We start from the raw sequence: 23,761 nt of genomic DNA, 5'->3' as shown, positions 1-23,761 counted from the left end.
AATTTCAAGCACAATGATTCCATGGAAGCATGTTCTGCGTCGGTGGTTTGTGGAGGTGCTCCAGGGAAGGTTGAGCTCGAAATGAGATGTGGTGGTAGTGGTGTCTAGAAGGCTTGGTTAGTGATTTCAGGTCAAAATCTGTTGTTTTGTTGTGATTTTAGGTTAAATGATGGAAGTTGTATTTTGAAATTTTGGAGTTATAAAAATACTTCTAAAATATATAAGTTTTATTATTTATTGGCGGAATATAGATGCTTCGGATACTTATATTAATTATATCAATTTAAAATACATTTTAATAAATTTGAATATATATATAAGATATATAAATTATTTAATTTTATATTAATATAATATTAATATAGTAGTTATATACTGTCATTATCTTTAATTTTAAAATAGAAAAAAATATCAGTTTAAAATGGAAAAATAGTTTAAACATTATGTCTTAATCAATAAGATTAAAATGAGTCTAAAATAGGAGCGCACTAAATTCTCCATTCTCTTCGTGGTCACTGACAATAAATAAAATAAAATTTTAAAACTATGACAATAAATAAAATAAAATTTTAAAACTAAAAAACTGCTATGTTAAGTGATGAAATTACAAAATTATCAAAATAAATTAATAAAATAAAATATTAATAAGGATAAAATGGAAAATTCAAATTTGTATAATAGCAATTGGAAGAAAAAAAATGAGTCTAAATCAGCATTATGTTAATTTCTCCACTCTCTCCAAATAACATGGTCCACATCTAATAACATTTAAGTGTCAATAAATAAAATAAATTTTTAAAACTAAAATCTTTGTTAATTGTTGAATTACAAAGTAATCAAAATAAATTAATAAAATAAATATTAATAAAAATAAAATAGAAATAAATTTATATACATAAAAAAAAACAGTTATAAAAGAATCTCAGACTATGAGACTCGGACTGATGTGATTCCACTAGCTTAGAAGAGAAAGGTTCTTGACCTTCTTAGGAATCACCTTGAGTTGGACATTATAGAGGCACTTTTCTTAGAGTTGGATCATTGTTCTAAGACAAGAACTCACCAAAAACTAGTACCCAAATCCCAAACTCATTTGGATGAACCAAATATTGTCAAATTGAATCAACAAAGGAATTAAAATTGAAAAGACCGAACAGAAATAAACCAATACTCAAATGAACCGAACAGAATTAAGAAACAAAACAGAATATAGGTGCTGGAAAATGGAAGAACCGAAACTAAAACAACTCAAAACACAAGGCAACATGAACAATTGAAGAAGAAGAAAGGAAGGAGAAGAGAATGCTCATGAAGATGGAAGGAGGATGGATGATCTCGCCACTAGAAGTGTGGAATGCTCCTAGATGAGAGTGATGCCGCCACTTGAGGACTCCATGGATCCATCAAGATAAGACTAGGGAAGAAGGCTCCAAAAGCTCTCCAAAGGTCACTCAAAATTTGAGTATAGTTTTCTTAGATTAATTCCAATCTGAATTTTACAAAGGAAGCACCTCTATTTATAGCCTAAGGTGCTGAAAAATAGGTGGGAAATTTCAAATAAACTCATTTGAAATTCCCACCAAAACCAAGTCACATGGGAGGTGTGACCTTTTTCTACTATGACACCTCCCAAAAACTACACCTACACCACTCTCCTAAGTCACATGGACAATGTGACTTTATTTTACATTTTCACACACCTTTATTTAATAACCACACCTCCTAAAACTATACAAGAGTATTTCAAAGCTTGGCCTTGCCCCTCATGGGATGGACTTGGGCTCTTTGGGCTTTGGCCTTCTTGGGCTTGGGCTTGGGCTTTGGGCTTGGGCCTCATCTTTATTTTATGTTTTCTTTTAATTTTGAGAAGACTAGAAGGAAGAACTTCAAATGTGAGGGTGGATGTCCTCTTCCTCCATTAATAAAAGCCTCTTTTATTTGATTCTCATCACGGACACTTCTCTTAAATGGCGTATCTGTGTCGGATACACGTATCGGTGTAAACACTTGTACGACACTTGTATGATGCTTATTGGTGAAGTGTTCAATTCAAAAAATATTTGTTGGATTTTTAAAAATTCTAACACGGTTCTAACACAATCTTAAAATGTATAAATACAATAATTTTTTAAAAACTCAAATTTATTGTATAAATTTTTATTATGATTATAAAAATAAGGAACAAATTCTTTTGAACCAGTCATGAAAAATATTTTCTTGTTCCCAAAAGAATCTGAAACATACTTTTGCACATAAATATTTATTTTCAATTTATATAATTCAAAATTATATAATATATAGATCAATATCCTCGTATTCTACATTTTAGATATTATACGTATCTTCATGTTCGTATCCGTGTCGTGTCATCCGTATTCGTATCTATGTTCCATCCAGGTATAGATAAACATTGCAGGATTGAAAATTTTGGAATTATTTTATATAGATTCCGAAAAGGAGTTTCTAAAATAGGTAGTAGACTTTCCTAATAATATCACCTTCTAAAATAGATAATTATATATATATATATATATATATATATTCTGAAATAGTCTTTTAAGAACAACTATTTAATTAAGAAGAATATTTTTATCATTTGAATGATAAGGTGCAACTTCCAATTTGATGGAGTGAAGGAACCAAAAGCCTAGAAGTTCTACAACAAAACAAGGACTAATGGATCCAAATACGCTAAAACAATTGCATAATTTATTTATGAGTTTAATTTTGATATTGTTAGTGTAAATATTTTTACAATCCATTAAAAATCAATCTACAAATATGATTTTAAAACAGTTATTAAAAAAATCAATATTTTCAATTATATGTAAACTTAAATTGCAGATAGCATGAAAAAATGTATATTCACAGTGCATTCTAATTAATTTTTCATTAACTCTATATGCACGTATTTATACTAATATATAAATAGGACAGCAATTTTGATAAATGCTTTTAGTATATATATTTTATTTTAATTATTTTGATTAAAAAATGTGTTGTCATTATCTTACATGAATATGGTATGTACAGACAAATATTTATATCCACTAGTAATTATAATATTAATAGTCAATATTTTAATCAAAACTTGGTATTATGTTATGTTTAAAGTTACCCATTTTCTTAAGTCACATCCTGGCCTCATATGCATATCATTAAACTATTCCTTATTTATTTCCTTTATATCAGGCATGATATCCTTTGAAAAATATATTATGTATTTTCAGCCTTTTTTACATTGCTTTCATTTTATTCCAACAAAATAATAATTTCAAAATATTTTTATAAACTTTAATCTTGTTCCATAACAAAATGTAAAATTCTACTACGACAACACAAAACATGAAATAAAAATCATAAAAATAATTAGTTGTTATAACGACTAAATTAAATACCATTTTAAAAACTGAAAAAATTGTTATTTTTTAAATTAGTTTTTATTATTGTAAAATGATTTTTAAATTGATATTTAATTAGTTATCAAGATTTTTCTACTAAATTTAGAATTTAAATAATTGGTAGTTAAAACCTTTCATAGTTAATTAAATATCAATTTATAAATTATTTAACAATAATAAAAACTAATTTAGAAACTAAAATTATTTTTAGTCTCTAAAATAGTTTCTAATTTAGTCACTATAGTACTAATTATTTTTTGTCTCTAAAATTAGTTTTTATTTCATGATTTTCTTAATTCAAATGTAATACCTAATTTTCAACACCCATATTATATATATATATATATATATATAAATAAAGATGCTAATTTAGGTAAGAAGAAAAAAAAATATTGTTCATGCAATAATTCATATCTGATCTCCATGGTTTAGAATTTGAAATAACATATGGGGCCACGAAAACCAAATGGCTCTGCAATTTGTTTAATCAACTGCTGCAATTATTATTATTCCTTCTTTTTTTTATCAGATTATTATTATTATTAATCCTCTCATCTTACTCATTAATTACATAATTAGCAAACCCCTATGTTTCATATTTAATGCTTTCATATTGGTTGAAAATAATATTGATTAAATTAAAACTTAGGTTTGTTATGATAAGCTTCAAATACAGGCAATGCAATCTCCTACACTGCATTTTTAATTGTTTAAGTTCTTAAAGTCTCTAACAAATCTTGCAAAGGTTTTTTTTAAGTGTTAGAAAAATTATGTAAATTAATTAAATAATATACTTTATTGAAATAATTTTGGGATTTTTTTATTTAAGTATGATTTAATAAAATAAAATAAAATGTATTAGTTAACGTCGTCAAAGGTTATATATATTTTTTTAAATTAATAAAAGTTTAACCTGATGATTAAAACAATATATGATTTTTTCCGTAATAAATTTTATTCATGTCGACCATAAAATAAATTAGAAAGCGATAGATTGAAAAAAAAGACTTAAAAATTATACTTTATGAATTAAAGTATTTTTAATATAATTATAATTGAATAAATAAGATGTGAGAATCATAAATAAATTATAAGATATTTATGATGTATCTATTAGATTTTTACATTAACTAGTTTTTTCACAAATATCAATTTGAAAAAACAAATGATTAAAAATAGAGTAAAACTGAATTTTTTTCTCGCAGAGGTACAGGGTCTGATACTTTTAAATTCTGGTTAAATAAGTAAATTTTGTGGTTTAGTTATTAATGCACTGTGGTGTAGTTTAAGGTGTATAAAATTTATGTTTATTTTTATGAACTCTTCTTCATTAGGGGTGAAAGTTATGAAGTTTGAAATCTAATCTTTATTATCCTAATCACACTTTAATTAACGGTTGTGTCTTTACACTAATAAAATTAAATGAAAACTAATTAAAAAACAATTAGTTGTTATAATGATTAAATTAGATACTAAAATAATTTTTATTTTTAAATTAATTTTTATTATTACTAAATAGTTTTTAAATTTTTATCTAATTAGCTACCAATTTAGTAGAAAAACTTTGGTAGCTAATTAGATATTAATTTAGAAATTATTTAATAATAATATAAATTAATTTAAAAAATAAAAATAAAAAATTTTAAAATAATCTCTAATTTAATCACTGTAACAACTAATTATTTTTTATGTATAAAATTAGATTATATTCTATGATTTTTTTTTAAGATTTGAGTCAGTAATTTATTAGCCTTTTAAGTCTAAAACAAATGTTTATTTTATACAATTAAAATTATCTATAGTAAATAAATACTTTAAAAATTTAAATTATAGTACGATTAAAATTTGTAGTAAATAAAAAATATTTTTGAATATATAAATTATATTCTAGATTCATGAACACACACTGTAATAGTATAATATAAAATAAGTAAAATAAGAAAATCAAATATATATTTGATACAATCCTTAATGCATGAGTGGAGACCCTAAAAAGTTAAGAAAGTTGAAATGATTTAGAAGCGTAACATTGTTTTCCACTCTTTCTAATCTTTGTAATACGTATAAAGAAGATATTTACTTACAAAGACATAATGCTTATCTTTGTGATAAAGAATATTGTTGATGAATTAAAAGGCTAATATTAGTGCCTAACTCAATTACTATATAATTGCACTAATTCACTTTCAAAAATGACCAAACTAAAAACCTTTCTTTCAAATCAAATCAAATCAACTTCAATCTTATTCATTCTAAGACATATATTAAAAAGTAATTTAAATTAACTTATAAAACTGAAGTTTATATAAAATGAAGTTTTCATTCACTCTCATTTGATTACCATAAGTGTTTTATTTCTAGTTTGCATGTGACTTTAATAACATATGCATTACCTTTTTATATTTTTATTTTAAAATTTATATTTAGCTTTTTATATTATGTTATATTTGTTAATTCTTTATATTCTAAACGAAATGTTAAATAATTGTTTCAGGTAATAACTTGTATTAATATTTGCTTATCATCTCCTAATGTTACCTATTTTAATTTTTTAAGAATTTTTCAAATAAATATTATTAATTTATAGTTAGATCATTAAGAATGAAAAATCATGATTTCAAAATTTTAAAAGAAACAAAAAATTTTAAAAAATATATATTTTACCTGAAACTATATTTTATTTATTTTATTAACATTAAAAAAATGATTTTAAATTATTGCAAAATATAAAATAAAATATTTATATAAAAAATAAAATATGTTTTCCTAATAATAATATTTATGTGACCAACTTAAAGTATTTTTTAATCATCTACATGCAAACAAAATAATAGTTTTTTTTTATAAGCAAAGAATAAATAAAATAAAATAAAATAAAATGAGGCACTTCACATGTGCTCTAACCCTTTACAAATAATTTCAACACAAGTTTCTTATCACCTAATCAGATGGGAATCCAACAGATATTACAGCACATTAGCCACAATAACATACCATATCAAGATACAAGAGCACATCAATATACAATTACATCAACCCTCCAAAGGAACACATTCTCAAGACAAGACACAAAAGTGGAACAACTAAACTCAGTCTTTATCAGCAAACAGAAGTAAATCAAACATCCAAGCGCCAAACCCATCAAATTGACCCTGCGATGGGGATATAGAAGTAAAAAAACCTGCACAAAATACACTACGTCTTCCAAATCTGGACAAAGTGTTAAACAAGAATCGCCAAACATTAGTCTCTCAAATAAAGGTTCCAAACACTAATTTGAGTAGAATAAATCAACCAATTTTTCCTTTACTGTATCTCAACCCCAAAATCATCAAACCGACCTTGTCAGGAAGAAACAAAAGCCAAGAAAGTTTGCATAAACATGGACAAAACGTTAAACATAAATCACTAAACATCAATATATCAAATATTTCATACAACAAAGGGGTTCCAAACACCAATCTAAGTAAGAGAAATCAATCAATCTTTCCTTTACCGTAATCCAAGACCAAGTCTTCCTTTATACCATAGTAAAAACCTCAACTAGATCAACACGCACATTCTTAAAAACAACCTTATACCTATGATTCCAAATTTCGCCTATAATACCTACCCAAATCACTCCCCAGCATAGCAATAGCATGTTTCAAACCTAGGTTTAAACATTTTAAAGTGCATTTGTGCATCTCAATGTAATACGAAAGAAATCCCCAGTCACTCGAGACACAGTTTCCAAAATCTCCAAGAGACCCTACACAAAATAATTATTATTATCATATTCATAACAACAAAAGATATGGATACAAATTTTTTAGAAGAAAATTTAATATTAATTTTGTCTTCTTTAATTTTCAATTGTTTTTCTTTATATATGTTTAGTCTTTATTTTAATTTTTATTGATTTTTTATTTTACATTTTTTTTAGCTATACCTAGAATGAGTTTAATGTTTCATACTCTTTGTTTTGTTTTGATTTGAATAAAAAAAAAATAGAAGATCCAATTTTTTTTATAATACATAACTATTTATTTGTGGCCACGGGTCTTTGATTGGATTCAAACAACAGTTTTTCGTAATAAAATTTTATTTATATTCACTCAATATAAAACTTTAAATCACGTTTTGACTTCAATAAATTTATCTATTTACATTTTGTTATTTTATAAAATTTTAATCCAAAACTTGACTCAAAAAGATTTATGCAGTAGTAGTCATGCATTATGAACTACTAAAAATTAGGGTAGTTGACTTCAACAGAAAGAGAGAGTAAAGGTGATGCATACAGATGAATTCACGTTGTTTGCGGGTTAGGAGATTTGAAAAGAACAACACAGTGTCTCTAAATTATTTACACCAAATGCTCCATCACATTATACATTTTTGAAGTTCCATTGTCTTCAATTTTCATACTGCACACTAAAATGTTTACATCAACCATCAACTTTGCTACACTTTCTTGCTTTCTCACCAGATGAAAAAGTGCTGTAGGGCACACTCACCACCAACACCTTTGTTTCTACATCTAATTCACCGTTCATATTATTCACTCCAATATCTTCTTTTATACATGGTTATTGCAGATGAGTGAGGTATTGCTTAGGAAGAATTGCTCTTAAATTAGAGACACATAATATATGTTATTATCAACAAAAAAAGCATTTACGTGAGTGGAATACCTTTCCTTTCCAAATGAACTGATAATTATCTTGTTTCATAAATCATGGAAGGGAACAGAGCTGCCAAACACAAGGGATATGCACTTCTGTTTCCTTTATAGATCAGAAAGAACGTGGACAACCACTTCCGTAGTTAAATTGTTTTCTCTTTTTCAACTAACTAAATCCATGAATTCCCATGGTTGCTTTCATTACATTAATATGCAACCCAACAAATTTTATCCTACACTCTCTAATCCTCTTCAATTGCATCCTAATCCTATCTATAATCCTTTGTGGATTGCTTTTGTTTCTGCATGAGGTCAAATCTTGTCACCTCACTGCTGTTACACTTCAAAATTTCATTAATCTTTCCAAATTCTATCCTAAACCATATTATTTGTCAAACTAATCCTCACTTTATGGACTAACAACTTTCTGCATTAAATAAATATAAACTACTTGCTTTGGACTTAAAGAATCTGCCAAAATCAGAAACTTCAAATAAAAGTATCAAAAACTTAAACTGAAAGGTAAAAGTGAGTGAAATGGAGGGAGGGTAGTATCAACCATGTTTCTTTTCATGTTCACAAAACTACCACAACTTATAGTATTTAATGATCCGAAGTTGTTGAGATTTGACATTGTTTGTTTTTTTATGATCAGCAGAAGCTCATTAGCAGAAAGCATAGAAAAAACTGCAAGAATAAAAGAAAATTTAAGACTATTCATGTGGTTATTCCAATTATCAAAATAGTCAAAGCATGCTAAATATAATAGGTTGTGGTGGTTATAAGTTCCTCTCTAAGTGTTGACTAGAAACAAGTCCTCCAACTATTAAAACTTTTAGACTCTACTACAAATACGCGTTTCAAGTTCATGAATGTGCTTTTACAGTACAAAATAATAGTTTCTAAATGTACTGGTTCATTGTTTCAGAACTTGGTATTCTGGATGAGAAGCTGTATAACTGTTTTTTCTCAATCAGACTGAATTTCACACCATACAAAAAATTATCAGAACAATTTAGACTAAAAATTTGTGACAAAATGAGTGATGTCAAAAAAAGAGATAGAAGAAATGCATGTGAAAAGTTGTTGCAAAAAGCTAATTGTAAGAATACTGTTACTTACTTTATTATACAGTAGCAAGAAAATATATATTGATGAATAAGTGTGGAGTACCAGTTGATAGCTCTCATTGATGTGTGTCATTATGAGGCCATATATCCTACCCCAATTCCCATCACATCCCCCTAAACATAAGTTCAGGACGTTTTTCTCTTTATCATATGCTTTGTCCAAGTGTTGTATGATAACATGTAAAAGCTTTTGATAAGGTGAACCATTCATGTCGAAACCTATCTATGCCATCTTTGTCACATTTCCAAAGGTCACCAAATAAATGTCACGAAAGTAAGCGTTAATGTGTCTTTCACCCTCCAAGTTTTCTTCTCCTTCCCAATTGACAAAGCATAACAAACATTTATTTACTTCAAAAAAAGGAAGTTCCTTCTCAAGAGGAAATCAAAGTAGAAAAGCACACCATAGATTGATGTATCATCATAAACCAGATAAACTCTAGTCCCTCGTGTACCCAACTCCTTATTAAACCAAGTTATCGCCGTTTTTGGCACTGTGTGGCCTCCAAATCCGTCTATATATTAACAATGTGCTCATACTCTTCATGAACACCACCAACTACCCCTTTGATTTTGTGTCCCACCCTTCATCTTAGCAGAGCCACTCTGGTTACCACAATGTCCTTGCTACCTTCCTCTTTCTTCCACCTGGTTTCTCTCTTCTCTTTTCTTTTATTCTCAATTGTGATTTGTTATAGTACTGCTCAGGGTCCACCTTCCCCTGGCTACTACCCTAGTTCCAAAATTAGTCCTGTTACCTTTGGTGAGGGATTTAAAAACCTTTGGGGACCTCAGCATCAGAAACTAGACCAAGAGTCATTAACAATCTGGCTTGACACTTACACAGGTATGTAAAATGTCTCACATAAACCCAACCACATATGCTTATTTATTTTTCTTTATTAAAATTTGAAGTCCCGTTTATTCATTATCACTGGTTAGTTACTACCTCTTCACTGGCACTTTTTTTGAAACACAGGGAGTGGATTCAAGTCACTTCACTCATACCGATCTGGATACTTTGGTGCTGCAGTTAAACTTCAACCTGGTTATACAGCAGGGGTCATAACATCTTTATACGTGAGGATTAATCTGTAGCTTGAACTAATGTTGAAAATTGAGTATATATACATTATGCTATGTACAGTTACTCATCGCTTTTCTTTGTTGTTTCATTTGGGAATTGTAGCTTTCAAACAACCAAGACTACCCGGGAAACCATGATGAAATAGACATTGAATTCCTTGGTACCACCCAAGATAAGCCATATGTCTTGCAGACAAATGTATACATCAGAGGAAGTGGAGATGGGAATATTATAGGGAGAGAGATGAGGTTTCACCTTTGGTTCGACCCAACAGAAGATTTTCACAACTATGCTATTCTATGGGAACCCAGTGAGATCATGTAATATCTTCATGCACTACCATGATACTCATAAATTTTCCTATAAAATCTAACTTAAAGCCCTTGCTGTAATTTTTTAGTGAACATTTTTCTTATATAATAAGAATGAATCATCTAGCTAGCCAATTAGGCAAATAAGGTAGGTTAAAATATTTCACCGAAAAGGCCATTTCTATACAATAATGGAATGTGGTGGTCCCCTTTCAAATATACCAATTAACTTTTTTATCATGTTTCTCAAAGTGAGAAAAACTGTGCATTTTGTCAATCAATCATTCATAGCTTATTATGGGATGACAATGTATTTTTTCACGGGAGTAGGTTGATTATGATAAAATCTAGCAGAATCTGGATTCTGTGTTGCTTGCTAGTTTTAGTAATCTAATCATCTTACACTGGGAATAATATATGCAGATTTTTGGTTGATGATGTCCCAATAAGAAGGTATCCTAGGAAGAGTGATGCCACGTTCCCCACAAGAGAAATGCATGTGTACGGATCAATATGGGATGCATCTTCATGGGCCACAGAGGGTGGAAAATACAAAGCTGATTATAAATACCAACCCTTCATTGGTCAATACCAAAATTTCAAACTTGAAGGTTGCACCACAGAAGCCTCCACTTCATGCCAACCACCATCAGCCTCACCATCAGGCCATGGAAGCCTGAGTCCTCAGCAACTTGCTGCAATGCAATGGGTCCAAAACAACCACTTGGTGTATGACTATTGCCATGATCCTGGGAGAGACCACACCCTTACTCCAGAATGTTAAGGTTTAACATATATATTTGGATTAAAGTTAGGAAAATACTTTCTTAAACTTTAATGCACAACTGCAAAATTTCAATATACACAATGAACAAGGAATATCTAGTTGCTTTGAAAATAAAATTATTTTGAACTCTGCCAGCTTAAATCATGGTTTGGTTGAGGTTGGCATGTTCCAAAGTTACTTTTTTACTTTTCACATCCTACTACCAGAAGAGTTTGTTCCTGGGGGTGGATTTTGTGATGGTCCGAATTGCATATGGTAAGTGTAATTGCAACAACACTGAGCATCCAAGCCCCTCCATAAAAGATTGTGATATTTTCGTTGTTTCTGTAATTATGTTATTTGTGCCCCCACAAAAGATTGTGATGTTTTTGTTGTTTCTGTAATGTGATGCACTGTTGTTTAGTCTTTTCCTGTTGAAATAAATCTATTTGGATGTTTTCCTAATTGGTATTTAGTTACCAGAAATGAGATAAAGGACCTTTGTCCCTCTGAAAGTAAACTGTTGAAAGGAAACTTCTTATGGACTTTTGTTGCAGAATCGGACAACCAAAACCATTATTCAATCTGTGACTCCATCAAAATAATAACTAATCTTATATTCTGCTGTGTCAGTAGAATGCCCGTGTCAAGGACTATTGTTTGAACCTGGAAAACATTTAAGAAATCAGAGAAGAGAAAAATAAATATAGAAGAGTTTTCCTACAATAAGCAACAATCTTGCTACTATTTTAATCTTAGCAATTTATGAACATAATTATGAAGAATAAGTTCATGATGATCATCCCCTCTCAACTGATAAAATTTAATTGTCACGGATTTTTTTGAAAGTATTAAAAAAAATACTATTTTTACATAATTATCATGTTACACCTGTAAAAATTTATTTGACAAAGACTTCTATGAAATCATGTGAACTATGTAAATTGCATCTCAGTCTCTTGCTTTGAATTTTCTAAATTTCATCTTGTGAGTGGTCAGAAACATTACTTTATCGTACTATTTCTTGTCCAGTTGTGGCATTGTCAAATGTCACATGAACGAAAATGGATTCAGAATTTCAAAGAGCATCTACGGTGAGAACAATGCAAATCACACTACAATTATTAACACTCATTTTCTATTTATATTCTGATTATTGTTATATAGTTGATTAATGTATGTGTGTGTGGAGACTTTAATTTTGATATAATGAGAGTGTAAAAACTACACTACCAAGCAAAAATGTCTATTTATCTAATTGTTTTAAGCGATGTGTAAACCAAATCTAAATAGAAATACTTTTAAACTAATTCTCCAATTATTATTTTTGCCTTAGAATACTATAATTATGTTGGAAAGTAAAAACAACGAAATACAGTTAATAGCAGCAGTACGAAGGTTGAAATTAGTTGGGGAAATATAAAAGGTAGAGCAAAAATCTAAATACTAAAGAAAGATAAACAAATTTCTTAGTGCAAAATTTAAAATTTAATAAGGTGACCGAAACTCAGGTTACGAAAGAATAAATTTAAAATCAAAATGAATTTTAATTTAATTCGAAACTCAAAATAAATGAACTAGCTGATTAAATTAAATTAATTTGTTAGAAATTACTTCGTAGCTCTTTTTTTTTTTTTTTGCATCAAACCCAAACTGTAGTGTTTGGTTTGGGTTTTCCATCATTCTCTTTAAAGATTGTTTCTTCCTGCACCTCCATATCTTTTTCTGTCACCTCCATACACAACGTGAAAATACATTTTTATCCTTCTTGTGCCACCTCCATAGAATAGTTTTCGGATTATGTAATCCAGAAACTCATTTGAAAAAAGACTTCTGAATTACATAATCCATATTATGTAATCCAGAAAGTAATCATGCATCTGAAAAAAGGCTTCCGGATTATGTAATCCAGAGACTAATTACGAATTTGAAAAATGACTTCTAAATTACGAAATCCGAAATGTTATAGAGGAGCATTTTTTTAAAATTGAAAATTTATGGCGATGAGATAAGAAGGTATGGAGTTGCAGGAAGAAACAGTCCTCTTTCAACGGAAGCCTGGCTATGGTATTTGAGACCTAATACAAATGAAATTGGTTTCCAAGGGAGTGAATTGTCATATGCTATTATTGTCAACTCGAAAAACCATTTGAAGAATGTGCATGTAAAAAACTTACACAAGATAAATATATTTCAATTAGATTTGGTTTGGTTTCAATTTTATATAAAATTTGAATCACTTAAGAAAATTATTAAATAAAAATTAATTTTAGAGACAAAAATAATTAATCATTATATTGACTAAATTAAGGACTAAAATAATTAGTTATTATATTGACTAAATTAAATACCATTTCATAAACTAAAAACTTATTAGTATCTATAATAGTTTTTATATTAATAAAATTTTATAAAGTAGTTTCAAAATTGGTATCTAATTATTAGCTACCAAGGTTTTAACTACTAACTACTTATGTTCTAAATTAGTCTTTATTAGCTTTTTAGGGACTAATTTAGAATCTAAAATATTAGTAGCTAAAAATTTGCTAGTTAATTTAGATACCAATTTATAAATTATTTTATAATATTTTTAGAAATCATTTTTTTTCTTTGCTGATAAAAACAAAATTATAATATTTTATTAATAATAGAAACTACTTTAGATATCAATAAGTTTTTAGTCTCTAAATTAGTATCTAATTTAATTAATACAGTGACTAATTATTTTTTTCTCTAAATTTAGTTATTATTTAATTATTTTTTTAGTGAATCAAATCAAGTTAACATTTACATTCCATTTAGATTGGGTTTTATTTTTATTTTTTCAATAACACTATTAAACATTTTTTAAAAGAAATTAACAAATATTTCAGAAAAAAAATATCCGATAAAAATAATATAATTTTTTTAATTAATATTATATTGTTTTAAATTTATTTCTCATAATTTTATAATTCAAAATTACCATACAGAATTATTAACATATTTTAAAAATTATAAATATGTATAATTATTGTATCATTAGTTAATTTGACCTCCTTTTAGCCTACTAATCATTAATAGAGATATTTAATAAAATTAGCCGGATCTTAAACAAAAATCGGAGATTAACTTCTTTGGAATGATTCGAGGAAAATACAAACTTTCATTGAGTAAAAAGTCAAATTACCCCCAAATTTATTATGAGATATTTAAGCTCTAAGACTTAATGCTTTGTTTGGATGAGGGAGTGGATTTGAGATGATTTGATGGAAAAATATAAAGAAAGTTAAGGTGTTTGGATTAAGGTAAATAGAGTGGAAAGTATAGGAAAAATTTATGAAAGTTTGTGAGTGATGTGATAGGTATGATTGAAATTATATTTTTTTTAATTGATAATAATGTAGTTTACAAATTTACCCTTATATCTAAAAATTGTTAAAAAATTAATTTGATTTATTTATTTATAAATTATAATTATTTTCACTAAAATATTATATAAATATTTATAATTATAAATATTTGATAAAAACTTATTTTTAGATTAAATAATATTTTTATTTTTATCTTTACTTTTTTGTAATTAATATAATTATTATATAAATTTATTTCTATATTATTAAAAAATAATTTTTTTTATTATTATTTATATTTATAATTTATTATATATAACATGATTAATTATGTTATTTTATAATTATAATTTTTTATAATTTTGATTATATTTTATATTTAAATTATAATTTTATTTTAATTAAAAATAAGAATAATTTAAGTGTAAAATGAAAAGGTTAAGAAAGTAAAATGTAATTAATTAATTAAATAAATATATATATATATTATTTAGTAAATTCCAACTTTCTTCGCAATTCAGCGAAAAAAGTTTTGATCAAATTTTTTTTTTCGATTTTCCATGTGATTTTGTCTGTATGTGCATTGATATTTGTGCATTCTTCACAAACAGTAAATCTTTCGTCTCTGAACCAAACGGGACCTAAAAGAATTATATTTTGCAGCCTTGCATCAAATAATGCATATACTTAATGAATTAAGAATACAAATTAAGACAACACAACGACGAGTAAAAAGAGGCTTATAGGCCTCAATATGACTTATAAGTCGAGTTTATACACGAGATAACTTATAGACTTTTTTATGCATGAGGTGGCTTATAAGACTCAATATGGATAATTGGTTGCATTTACGCATGAGGTGCCTTATATGACCCAATATAATTTATCACTCAGTTTTATGCACAAGGTACCTTATATAAGCCATAATATGGTTTATGCATAAGGTGACTTATAGGTCTTAATATGACTTATAAATCGAGTTTATGCATACGGTAACTTATAAGTCACAATATGACTTATGAATCTAGTTTATGCAAAACAAGGTTTATAGGTCCCAATAGAATTTATCAATGTTTTCAATGTGCAGATCATTTAAAAATAAACTTGTCTCCTATTTATCGTTTAAAATAGTAAGTTGTAATTTGATGTTATTTCAACGTATAATTAGACTATTTACCTTAAAAAAATTTGAGCCGTGAGGGTTGTATAGTATTAATTAGTCTAATCTCCTATTTTTTTTAAAAAAAAGTATAACTTACCTAACAAATCAATTATAAGTCTACTAATAATTAAGAAGAACATTTAATAAAACTATTAAGAAATTCAGATAAAAAAAATCATCCTATTATACTTAAAAAAATCAGTTTAAAAAAAATATAAAATTTAAATAATATTAATTAAAATCTAGAGATATCAAAATAAGTAACCAGGAGTTATAAGACACACATTTTACTATAATAAAACACAAAAATTTGGATAGTGTCCTAATACAACCACAAATGTACTTTTGATTAGAATAATTACAATAAAATAAAGTGAATGAGTATTTAAAAGTTATATTTATTAGTCTTTGTTAGTTGCTAATGAATTTTAAACATAATATTATATTTAATTATAATAAACCATTTTGTTCGAATTTTTTTTAATTTAAAATTCAAATAAAATTGCTGAATTAATAAAAGTAAATACAAAAAATTGATATAAAAATTTAGAATTCATTTTTAATTTTTCGGTTTTCAACCTATACTATCTGTCGCTATCAATTGTGACGTTTACAACCATTTCAATGATCCGTGCAGCTTATGGCAACACAACACAACATTAGTGGCTTATCTCATCCAGTCTAAGGGCTGAAAATGCGAGCCGGTCCGTTCCACACTTAGTCTGTAAAAAGTAGATTGTATTGGTCAATTTCGCATAGAATTTGTTAGTTGATTTTTTCAACCTATCCCGTATAAGAGTTGGTCCATGGACTTACGGGTCAGTCCGCATAAAAATTATTTATTAAAAAAAATAATTTTTTAAATAAAGATTTTGATATTTTTTTATTTATAGACATTAGGTAGATGGTTTCATAATATTATTTTCATGAAACATGTGTAGTAAGATGTTATTAAAAATTTCGAAATATAAAATATAAGACTATATAAAAAGAATATAAATATGTGAAAAAATATTATACATTTTAAAATTAATACGAGTTATGCAAACCAACTCGTCCCCATCCCACATTGAATCCCCGCAAATTGCTGATTATGCAGAACAGACTTAAACGGATCAGCAGATTAAAATAAACAATTCGCTTTATTTTTTTTTACGGGCCGCGGACCGGCCCATAGAAGCCGCCCGCTTTGCCACCCATAATCCAACGCCAATATACATCACTGAGGTGAAAAGGTAGAAACCGTACGAACGTTATATGCAAAGTTGTAAAATTGAAGTCCAGAATTTGCTTACAGAGTTTTTTGAAGGGTGTTTTAATGACTTAATTAATGCAATTCATAATTAATATTGGATTCTCTCTCCTTCAGCATTTGATTTTGACAGCCATAGCCATAGAAAGAGCATAGCATCCATATCCGTGACCACTGACACCTTCACAACTTCCCATAATTTTCAATAAAAACACTAAAAAGTTCTGACACACATCTCAACCACTCAACCATGTCGCTCTCCCACTTCCAAAAACTCTTCCTCACTTCGTCATTTCATTTCCATGCCAACTCATATATCAGAAACAGTAAAAAATAATAATAATAATTTATTTAACCTAACCTACTCCTATAATCTATAATAATAAAAATCTATATACACAAAAAATTATTTAACAAAAAAATGCCAGCTGTCATGAGCGTGGGAGAAAGACCACCATATCCAATCCAAAATCCACGCCAATACCCAACTATTACGTGTCACTCCCTAATTCGTTATTAACCATAGACCTTCGGTAAGACCTACCAAGCTTCTCACTCAAACTAACCATAACTTGCCACGTGGCATCGCCATGCTCCATCACATTGTTGAAAAGCAGGGCTCGCCTTGTCCGCGGGTCCCACAAGTTCCTCTGTATGTCACTCAGGTTCGTTGCCGCCACGCGCTCAAGGATCTTCCCTAACTTCGTCACGTCCCTCTCCGCCACCGTCAGCGATATCTCCGACCAACTCACGGTGGAGGAAAACGGTAATCGAATCCCATCCGCGATGATAACCGGCACACAACCCAACGCAACGGATTCCACTAACCTCGGACTCCACGGAGCCCACCCTAACGGGCACAAACAGAACACCGACCGAGCAATTTCCAACTGGTAACCGCTGAACCTGTGCCGTTGCAGGTAAAACCTCCGGTCACCGTTGAACTTCCGCCAAATCTGCGTCCTCACTCGCCTTCACAGAAGAAAAAAAGAGGGAAAAAACGGTCAATTCTTTTCAACCAAAAGGCAACATTAGTTAATGATTTGACTACGTTACATTTAAGTTTAATTAATGCTGAGTGGGGCCACTGGTAATTACTTGCTGTAAAACCGTCCACTGATATTCTTAGGATGCAGTTCCATTTTCCCACGGAAAAAAGCCCAAATATCTCTCGGTCCGTTAACCGGAAAATTGTCCAGCGTGCTCCGTACGCTTTCCGGCGAAACATATGGCAGAATTACCACATTCTCCACGTCTTGGCACGGATGTCTGTGAACAACGCCGAATGTCTGCAACACAATCGAGTTCTTCAAAATTTGGGGTATTCCATTAGCCATGGCCACATCCTCCTTCAAAGCACAAAAGTCAATCAGACAAACAGAAAGGGGACTAATTTTATCAGACATTATATTTAATCGATGTGGGACATTGACTTTTTACCAGGCTGTGGAAACACGAACCGAAGTCGTGGGAAGCGACGAAGACGTGGTCACGTCCGTTGCTGCGGTTCCAGAAAGGGTATGCCGTGGACACGAGATTGACGGCGGAGGAAATAAGAGCGCGCGCGTGCCCAATCGCGGGGAAGCCGTTCACGGCGCTGAAGTTGCAGGAAACGTAAACGGGGACGAAGAAAAAATCAGCTTCGTAAGGGTCAAACGTGCGAACCTCGCTCTTCAACAGTGCCCTGTGGATGGCAACTTCCGACGCGAATAAATGATTGGCACACCTCTTGTTCGCGAGCCAATCGGTGTTGTACTTTGGAGGAAGCTCGTACACGAACAACTTCAGATTCTTCAGCACCCCTACAACGAATGTAGTAGAGAAATAAGTTTCAAAAGCAAACAATTATTGAGCTGAAAATGCTGAACAATGTGTTATGTTACGCCACCTAGAGAGTTGGTTGTGGTGTCGACAAAGGCACGAGGGACAACGTGGGAGGATGTGTCGGGAGAGGTTGGTGCGTTGTTGGGGTTGCTGGTGATGAGATAGGAAGTGAAGAAATAGAGGGAGAGAGAGAGCCAAAGAACCCATTTGTAATATGCATGAAAGAAACTGTTTTTCTCTTGTAGAGGCTTGTTCCCTGGTTTGTGCAGAAGCTTCATCCCAACATAGATAACCCTGCTTTTGGGGGGCTTCTTTTGCTCTGACATTTCTTTTAAAATTAAAACATTTACAGAAAGATAGCAGCAACCTAGCTTTGAAGAAGTGGAACTGAAGAAATGAAGAAAGGTTTTAGCACCAAAATATGAACAAGTGGGGATATATTTATTAATCTTAACGAATCCTTTGAAACTAAAATGGTTGCAGCTTTGGAATTCCGAAATCCAATTCTTCTTCCCTAAAAAGTGAAGGTGAATTTAACTGAGATGGGTTTGATTCAGAGATCACATGGCGATGATGGATGAGCATGTAGCTCGGCGGGGGCATCGGTCACTGTGCTGCTTTTGGTCCTCTCAGTATTTGTCGTCGTAAATGATTGGTCCAATGTGGTTTCGGTTTTTCCTTTGCTGCCATGTTATTACTCATATTTTATTCATCGTATCTTCATTATTATATAACTATAACCTAAGAATTGCATCATGGTTTTAATAAGCCCAACATCATATGAACCTCTCACGAGATGCTACCACAGTAACGTGGCGAAGTGAAATGGTTGGAAACCGTAGAAACTTTGTCTGTTTAAGAAATTATTGATAAAAATGTTGGAGATTCAGTACACACATTAATAATATATTATTAAAAGAATAGAGCTAATTAAAAAATGACAAGGAGCGTTGAAAGAGGAGTTTGAGCTGGAAAAAGTTGCAGAATTTGTTTATGCATTGAACTTAGAACAGTGGTGTCACCAGATATGGAGGCAAACACAAAGATTGGAAAGAAACATGAATTCATAGGGAGTGCTGCACCTAGATAACATTTAAAAGAAAAAAACAAAGTATAATGAGTTCAATTATTTTCAAAAATTAATCTCCTAAAACAAATTTATATAATTAGATTCCTAAAAAGTTTAATGATGATATTTCTCTTCTCAATAATTTTATTTTGATCATTCTATTTTTTTAAAATATATCTAAATAAAATTGATTAATAATGGTTAGTAGATAATAAGTATCTGTCAGTTGAATATACTTGTTTACCAATAAATAGATAACTAAAAATATATGTATTCATTACACATTAATATTCGCAAAAGATATACATTTAATATCCATTATAAGTTTTATTCACATATATCCGCAAATACAAAACTTTTTACCATGTTTAATAATGATTTTGTACACCCTTTCTAACATTATAATATACATTGGGCTAAAAGAATTAAATAATATCAACAGGTTTCTTTCTTTAAAAAAACTTACATGTCTAGTTTTTAAAATAGTTTCCGCTAAAGCCAGTTTTTTTAATTAGTTTTAATTATAACAAAAAAAAATCATTTTCTTAAGATTCATTTTTAAAAAGAGTTCTGACTCAATTTTGAACATTATACGAACAAATTCCAAGTTTAAAAACCGGTTTAGAGATATAATCTGATCTTAAAATCCATTTTGAACTAAATATATTTTGTCCATATAAACCTATTCCAAAATTGATTTAGTTTTATAAGATTTGAACCCACGGAAAGAATTAAAAATAATTTAAATTTGAAATTAAATTCATATATTTGTATTTTACACATAACAAAACTAGACGTACCCCAATGTATAGTTCATGTTGACTGCAATTGCAAACTCCTTAAAATATTAAAAATACTATTTATTCTACTGTTATTTTTCATTTTTAAATAGATAATTCGAAAAAATTTAAATTATAAAATTAAAAATATATTGGATTCTGTAATCTAGAACGAGCTTCTTTAAACAAAATACATTTTAAATTATTGATTCTGAAAAGTATTTTGGATAACAAAATCAAAAATGTATTTTTGAATCTGAGAATACCTTTCATATATTTTTTAAATAAAAAAAAATACTCCAGATTCCACAATTTGGTAGGTATAAATAGAAAATATACATTTTTTATTGTAAAATCCAAAATAGATTTTTAAAAAAATAAAATGATCTTTCACCTCATCTTTAGGGTGTCGGAATAAGCTATGGAGTTGCAGGAAGAAACAGCCCAATATCTCACCTCTTGTGGCCCACATTATAAGAAGTATTGCTCAAAATAGGTATTTTCACAGATGCTGATGTGATGTCCATTTCCATAGTTCACCATCATGACGCAGGTGCAAATAGTAATTTTCCCGTTAAATGTGGGATAATCTTACTAGAAGAATCAATTTTGGCAGATTCTTCCTACACCAGATCATTTTGGACTGTACCAATATATGCAAATAAAAAGACTAAAATATCCTTAATGAAATGAAAATTAGGGTTTAGGTAAAATGTGCACCCAACTCACATCCAACCTACACCCAACCCAGCAACATTATATCCTTTTTTCTGTGATCATGGTGAGAAAGCAGCGCGCAGAGAAGACTGTGAGGCAGCGCACGGAGAAGGAGACGAAGCCACTAAAGAAGGATTGTTGCCACTGCGCGCTGTCTCCTCACAGTGATCACAGAAAAAAAAAAGGTGCAATGCTGCTGGGTTGGGTGTGGGTTGGATGTGAGTTGGGTGCACATTTTACTAAACCTTAATTTTCATTTCATTAAAGGTATTTTGGTCTTTTTCTTTATGTATATTGGGTGCAGTCCAAAATGATCTGCTGTAGAGAGAATCTGCCATCAATTTTATTACACTGTTTGGGTTTTCAATATTTTTTACGAAAATACTTTTTAAGTAAACTAGTTTCTAGGTTATATTCTGAAAGACATGTTTTGTAATGAAATTGTTTTACAATATAGAAATTAGTTTCTATAAATGTAATACAACATAACTATAATAAAGAAATAAGTTTCTTCAATGTTAAAGTGAGTGGTAAAAGGGGCTTTTGGGAATGTAAAGAAAAATGAAATATTAGAGGGTGTGAAGAGCCAAAAAAAAAAGCTATTATATACTGGGTTGTGATTTAAAAGTCAGCGCAACAGAAGCACTGGACTCTATGGGATTTCTTTTTGTACCACAGTCATTTCTTCCTGCACTTTCATTGGATGTGTGAAAGATTAAAATGTCCTTATTCTTTGTCATCTTCTTTTACATTGTCGTCATTGGTTCTTCCACCACTGTCCTTCCAACTTATTATGATCCCACATTTTTTATCTTTCATGTTTTCTTTACTGAGAAGTGTTCAATATATCACATAATGTAAAAAAATACTTTTAAGTTATGTAAAATAGAAGTTAAAAATACCTTTTGAATTAAATAATTTAGAAAAAAATTTATAAAAAAATACTTACATATTATGTAATTTAAAAGACGATTTTGACTTATAAATTGGACAATGAAAAAGTTTTCAAATGGCAAAATCTAAAACAAAAAACTTTAAAGCAAAAGGGTAAAATAGAGATTTCATTTATGGGGTGTAGAAGGGAAATATGCGTGTAAGAAGAAATTTCCTGGACACCATTATATGAATAAAAAAGAGACCCAAAGATATAAGTTAGTTAAAAAAACAGAAAAAAAATTCGAGTTGAGCTTTTCAATGTTTAAATCTGGAACTCAATTTTATTATTGAACTTGGCTTTTCAAAATGCTTTCGTGATTGATACTTAAAATTTTCAAGTTCTTGATTATACATTATTGAACTCAAATTTGCTTTTGTTGATCAAACTTGCTCACAAAATTACACGATATTTTAAGACAATTCATGAAAAATGGAATGCAACCATTTCAATAGTATTGTTATGGAAACACTCGGCTCACTCGACTCAACCTGGAAACAAGCCAACTCGGCTAGACATCGGCTTGGGCTAACTCAACTTGGGTCCGGACTGACTCGGCTAGACCTAGGTCTAGGTCGACTTGGCTCTACATGGGTTCGATGTCGAATCAACCTTGGTTCAGATCGACTCAACTCAATATGGATATAGACTGACTAGACTTGACATCAACCCGAGCTAACTCATGTTGACATCGGCTCAACCTCAGCACGGGCTGACTTGACTAGACATCGGCCCGGGCCGACTTAGCCTGACATCAGCCCGGGTTGACTCAACTCGACCTCAGTCTGAGTCGCCTAAGCTTAACCTCTGTCTGATCTGCCTATACTTGACATACATCTGGACAACCTCGGCTCGACATTGATCTGGACTGACTTTACTCGACATCGGTCCGGGCCGATTCCACTCAAAATCGACCCAGGTCGCCTCGGCTCGACATCGGTCCGAGCCGACTCCGCTCGACATCGGTCCGAGATGACTCTACTAAACATTGATCCGGGTTGACTTTGCTTGACATCGGTCCGGGCCGACTCTGCTAGATATCAGTCCCGGCCGACTCCGCTCGACATCGGTCTGGGCCGTCTATGATCGACATTGGTCATGGTTGACTATGCTCGAAATCGGCTCGTGCCAACACCGCTCGACATCAGCCCAAGTCGACGTTGCTCGACATCAGTCCGGCTCGAGTCTGCTCAACATCGACCTAGGTTGACTCTGCTTGTCATTAGCCCAAGCTGACTCTACTTGACATTGTCCTGGGTCGTCTAGGCTAGACATCAGTCTGCGTCGCCTCGTCTTGCCATCGGTCCGGGCCGACTCCGTTTGACATCAGC

At 30.3% G+C, this 23,761-nt stretch overlaps 2 protein-coding genes across 2 annotated transcripts; one reads left to right on the top strand and one right to left on the bottom strand.

Annotated features, from left to right (window-relative positions):
• Window positions 1-9,245: 9,245 nt before the first annotated feature.
• On the top strand, window positions 9,246-11,826 carry LOC137835694 (xyloglucan endotransglucosylase/hydrolase protein 31-like). Its single transcript, XM_068644309.1, has 4 exons — window positions 9,246-10,044; window positions 10,177-10,277; window positions 10,387-10,604; window positions 11,019-11,826. The coding sequence occupies exons 1-4, from the start codon at window positions 9,816-9,818 to the stop codon at window positions 11,377-11,379; spliced, it is 909 nt and encodes a 302-aa protein (XP_068500410.1). The 5' UTR covers window positions 9,246-9,815; the 3' UTR covers window positions 11,380-11,826.
• A 5,342-nt stretch (window positions 11,827-17,168) lies between these two features.
• On the bottom strand, window positions 17,169-19,819 carry LOC137835693 (probable glucuronoxylan glucuronosyltransferase IRX7). The gene is made up of 4 exons (XM_068644308.1): window positions 18,996-19,819; window positions 18,548-18,909; window positions 18,206-18,456; window positions 17,169-18,079 (listed from the first exon to the last, which is right to left on the bottom strand). The coding sequence occupies exons 1-4, from the start codon at window positions 19,255-19,257 to the stop codon at window positions 17,599-17,601; spliced, it is 1,356 nt and encodes a 451-aa protein (XP_068500409.1). The 5' UTR covers window positions 19,258-19,819; the 3' UTR covers window positions 17,169-17,598.
• Between the last annotated feature and the right edge of the window lie 3,942 nt (window positions 19,820-23,761).

This window comes from Phaseolus vulgaris, chromosome 5 (assembly GCF_000499845.2).
Source record: "Phaseolus vulgaris cultivar G19833 chromosome 5, P. vulgaris v2.0, whole genome shotgun sequence".
NCBI classification, from domain to species: domain Eukaryota; kingdom Viridiplantae; phylum Streptophyta; class Magnoliopsida; order Fabales; family Fabaceae; genus Phaseolus; species Phaseolus vulgaris.
Note: the sequence above shows the minus strand (reverse complement) of the source record. Positions and strands in the feature narration are given on the sequence as shown.

Excerpts from the sequence above, each read along its gene's own strand:
- LOC137835694 (XM_068644309.1), top strand. The coding sequence starts at position 9,816 with ATGTCCTTGCTACCTTCCTCTTTCTTCCACCTGGTTTCTCTCTTCTCT. Across the intron at positions 10,045-10,176 it reads CTGGCTTGACACTTACACAG|GGAGTGGATTCAAGTCACTT; the intron begins GTATGTAAAATG and ends TTTGAAACACAG. Across the intron at positions 10,605-11,018 it reads TGGGAACCCAGTGAGATCAT|ATTTTTGGTTGATGATGTCC; the intron begins GTAATATCTTCA and ends TAATATATGCAG.
- LOC137835693 (XM_068644308.1), bottom strand. The coding sequence starts at position 19,257 with ATGTCAGAGCAAAAGAAGCCCCCCAAAAGCAGGGTTATCTATGTTGGG. Across the intron at positions 18,910-18,995 it reads CACCACAACCAACTCTCTAG|GGGTGCTGAAGAATCTGAAG; the intron begins GTGGCGTAACAT and ends CATTCGTTGTAG. Across the intron at positions 18,080-18,205 it reads AGTGGACGGTTTTACAGCAA|GCGAGTGAGGACGCAGATTT; the intron begins GTAATTACCAGT and ends TCTTCTGTGAAG.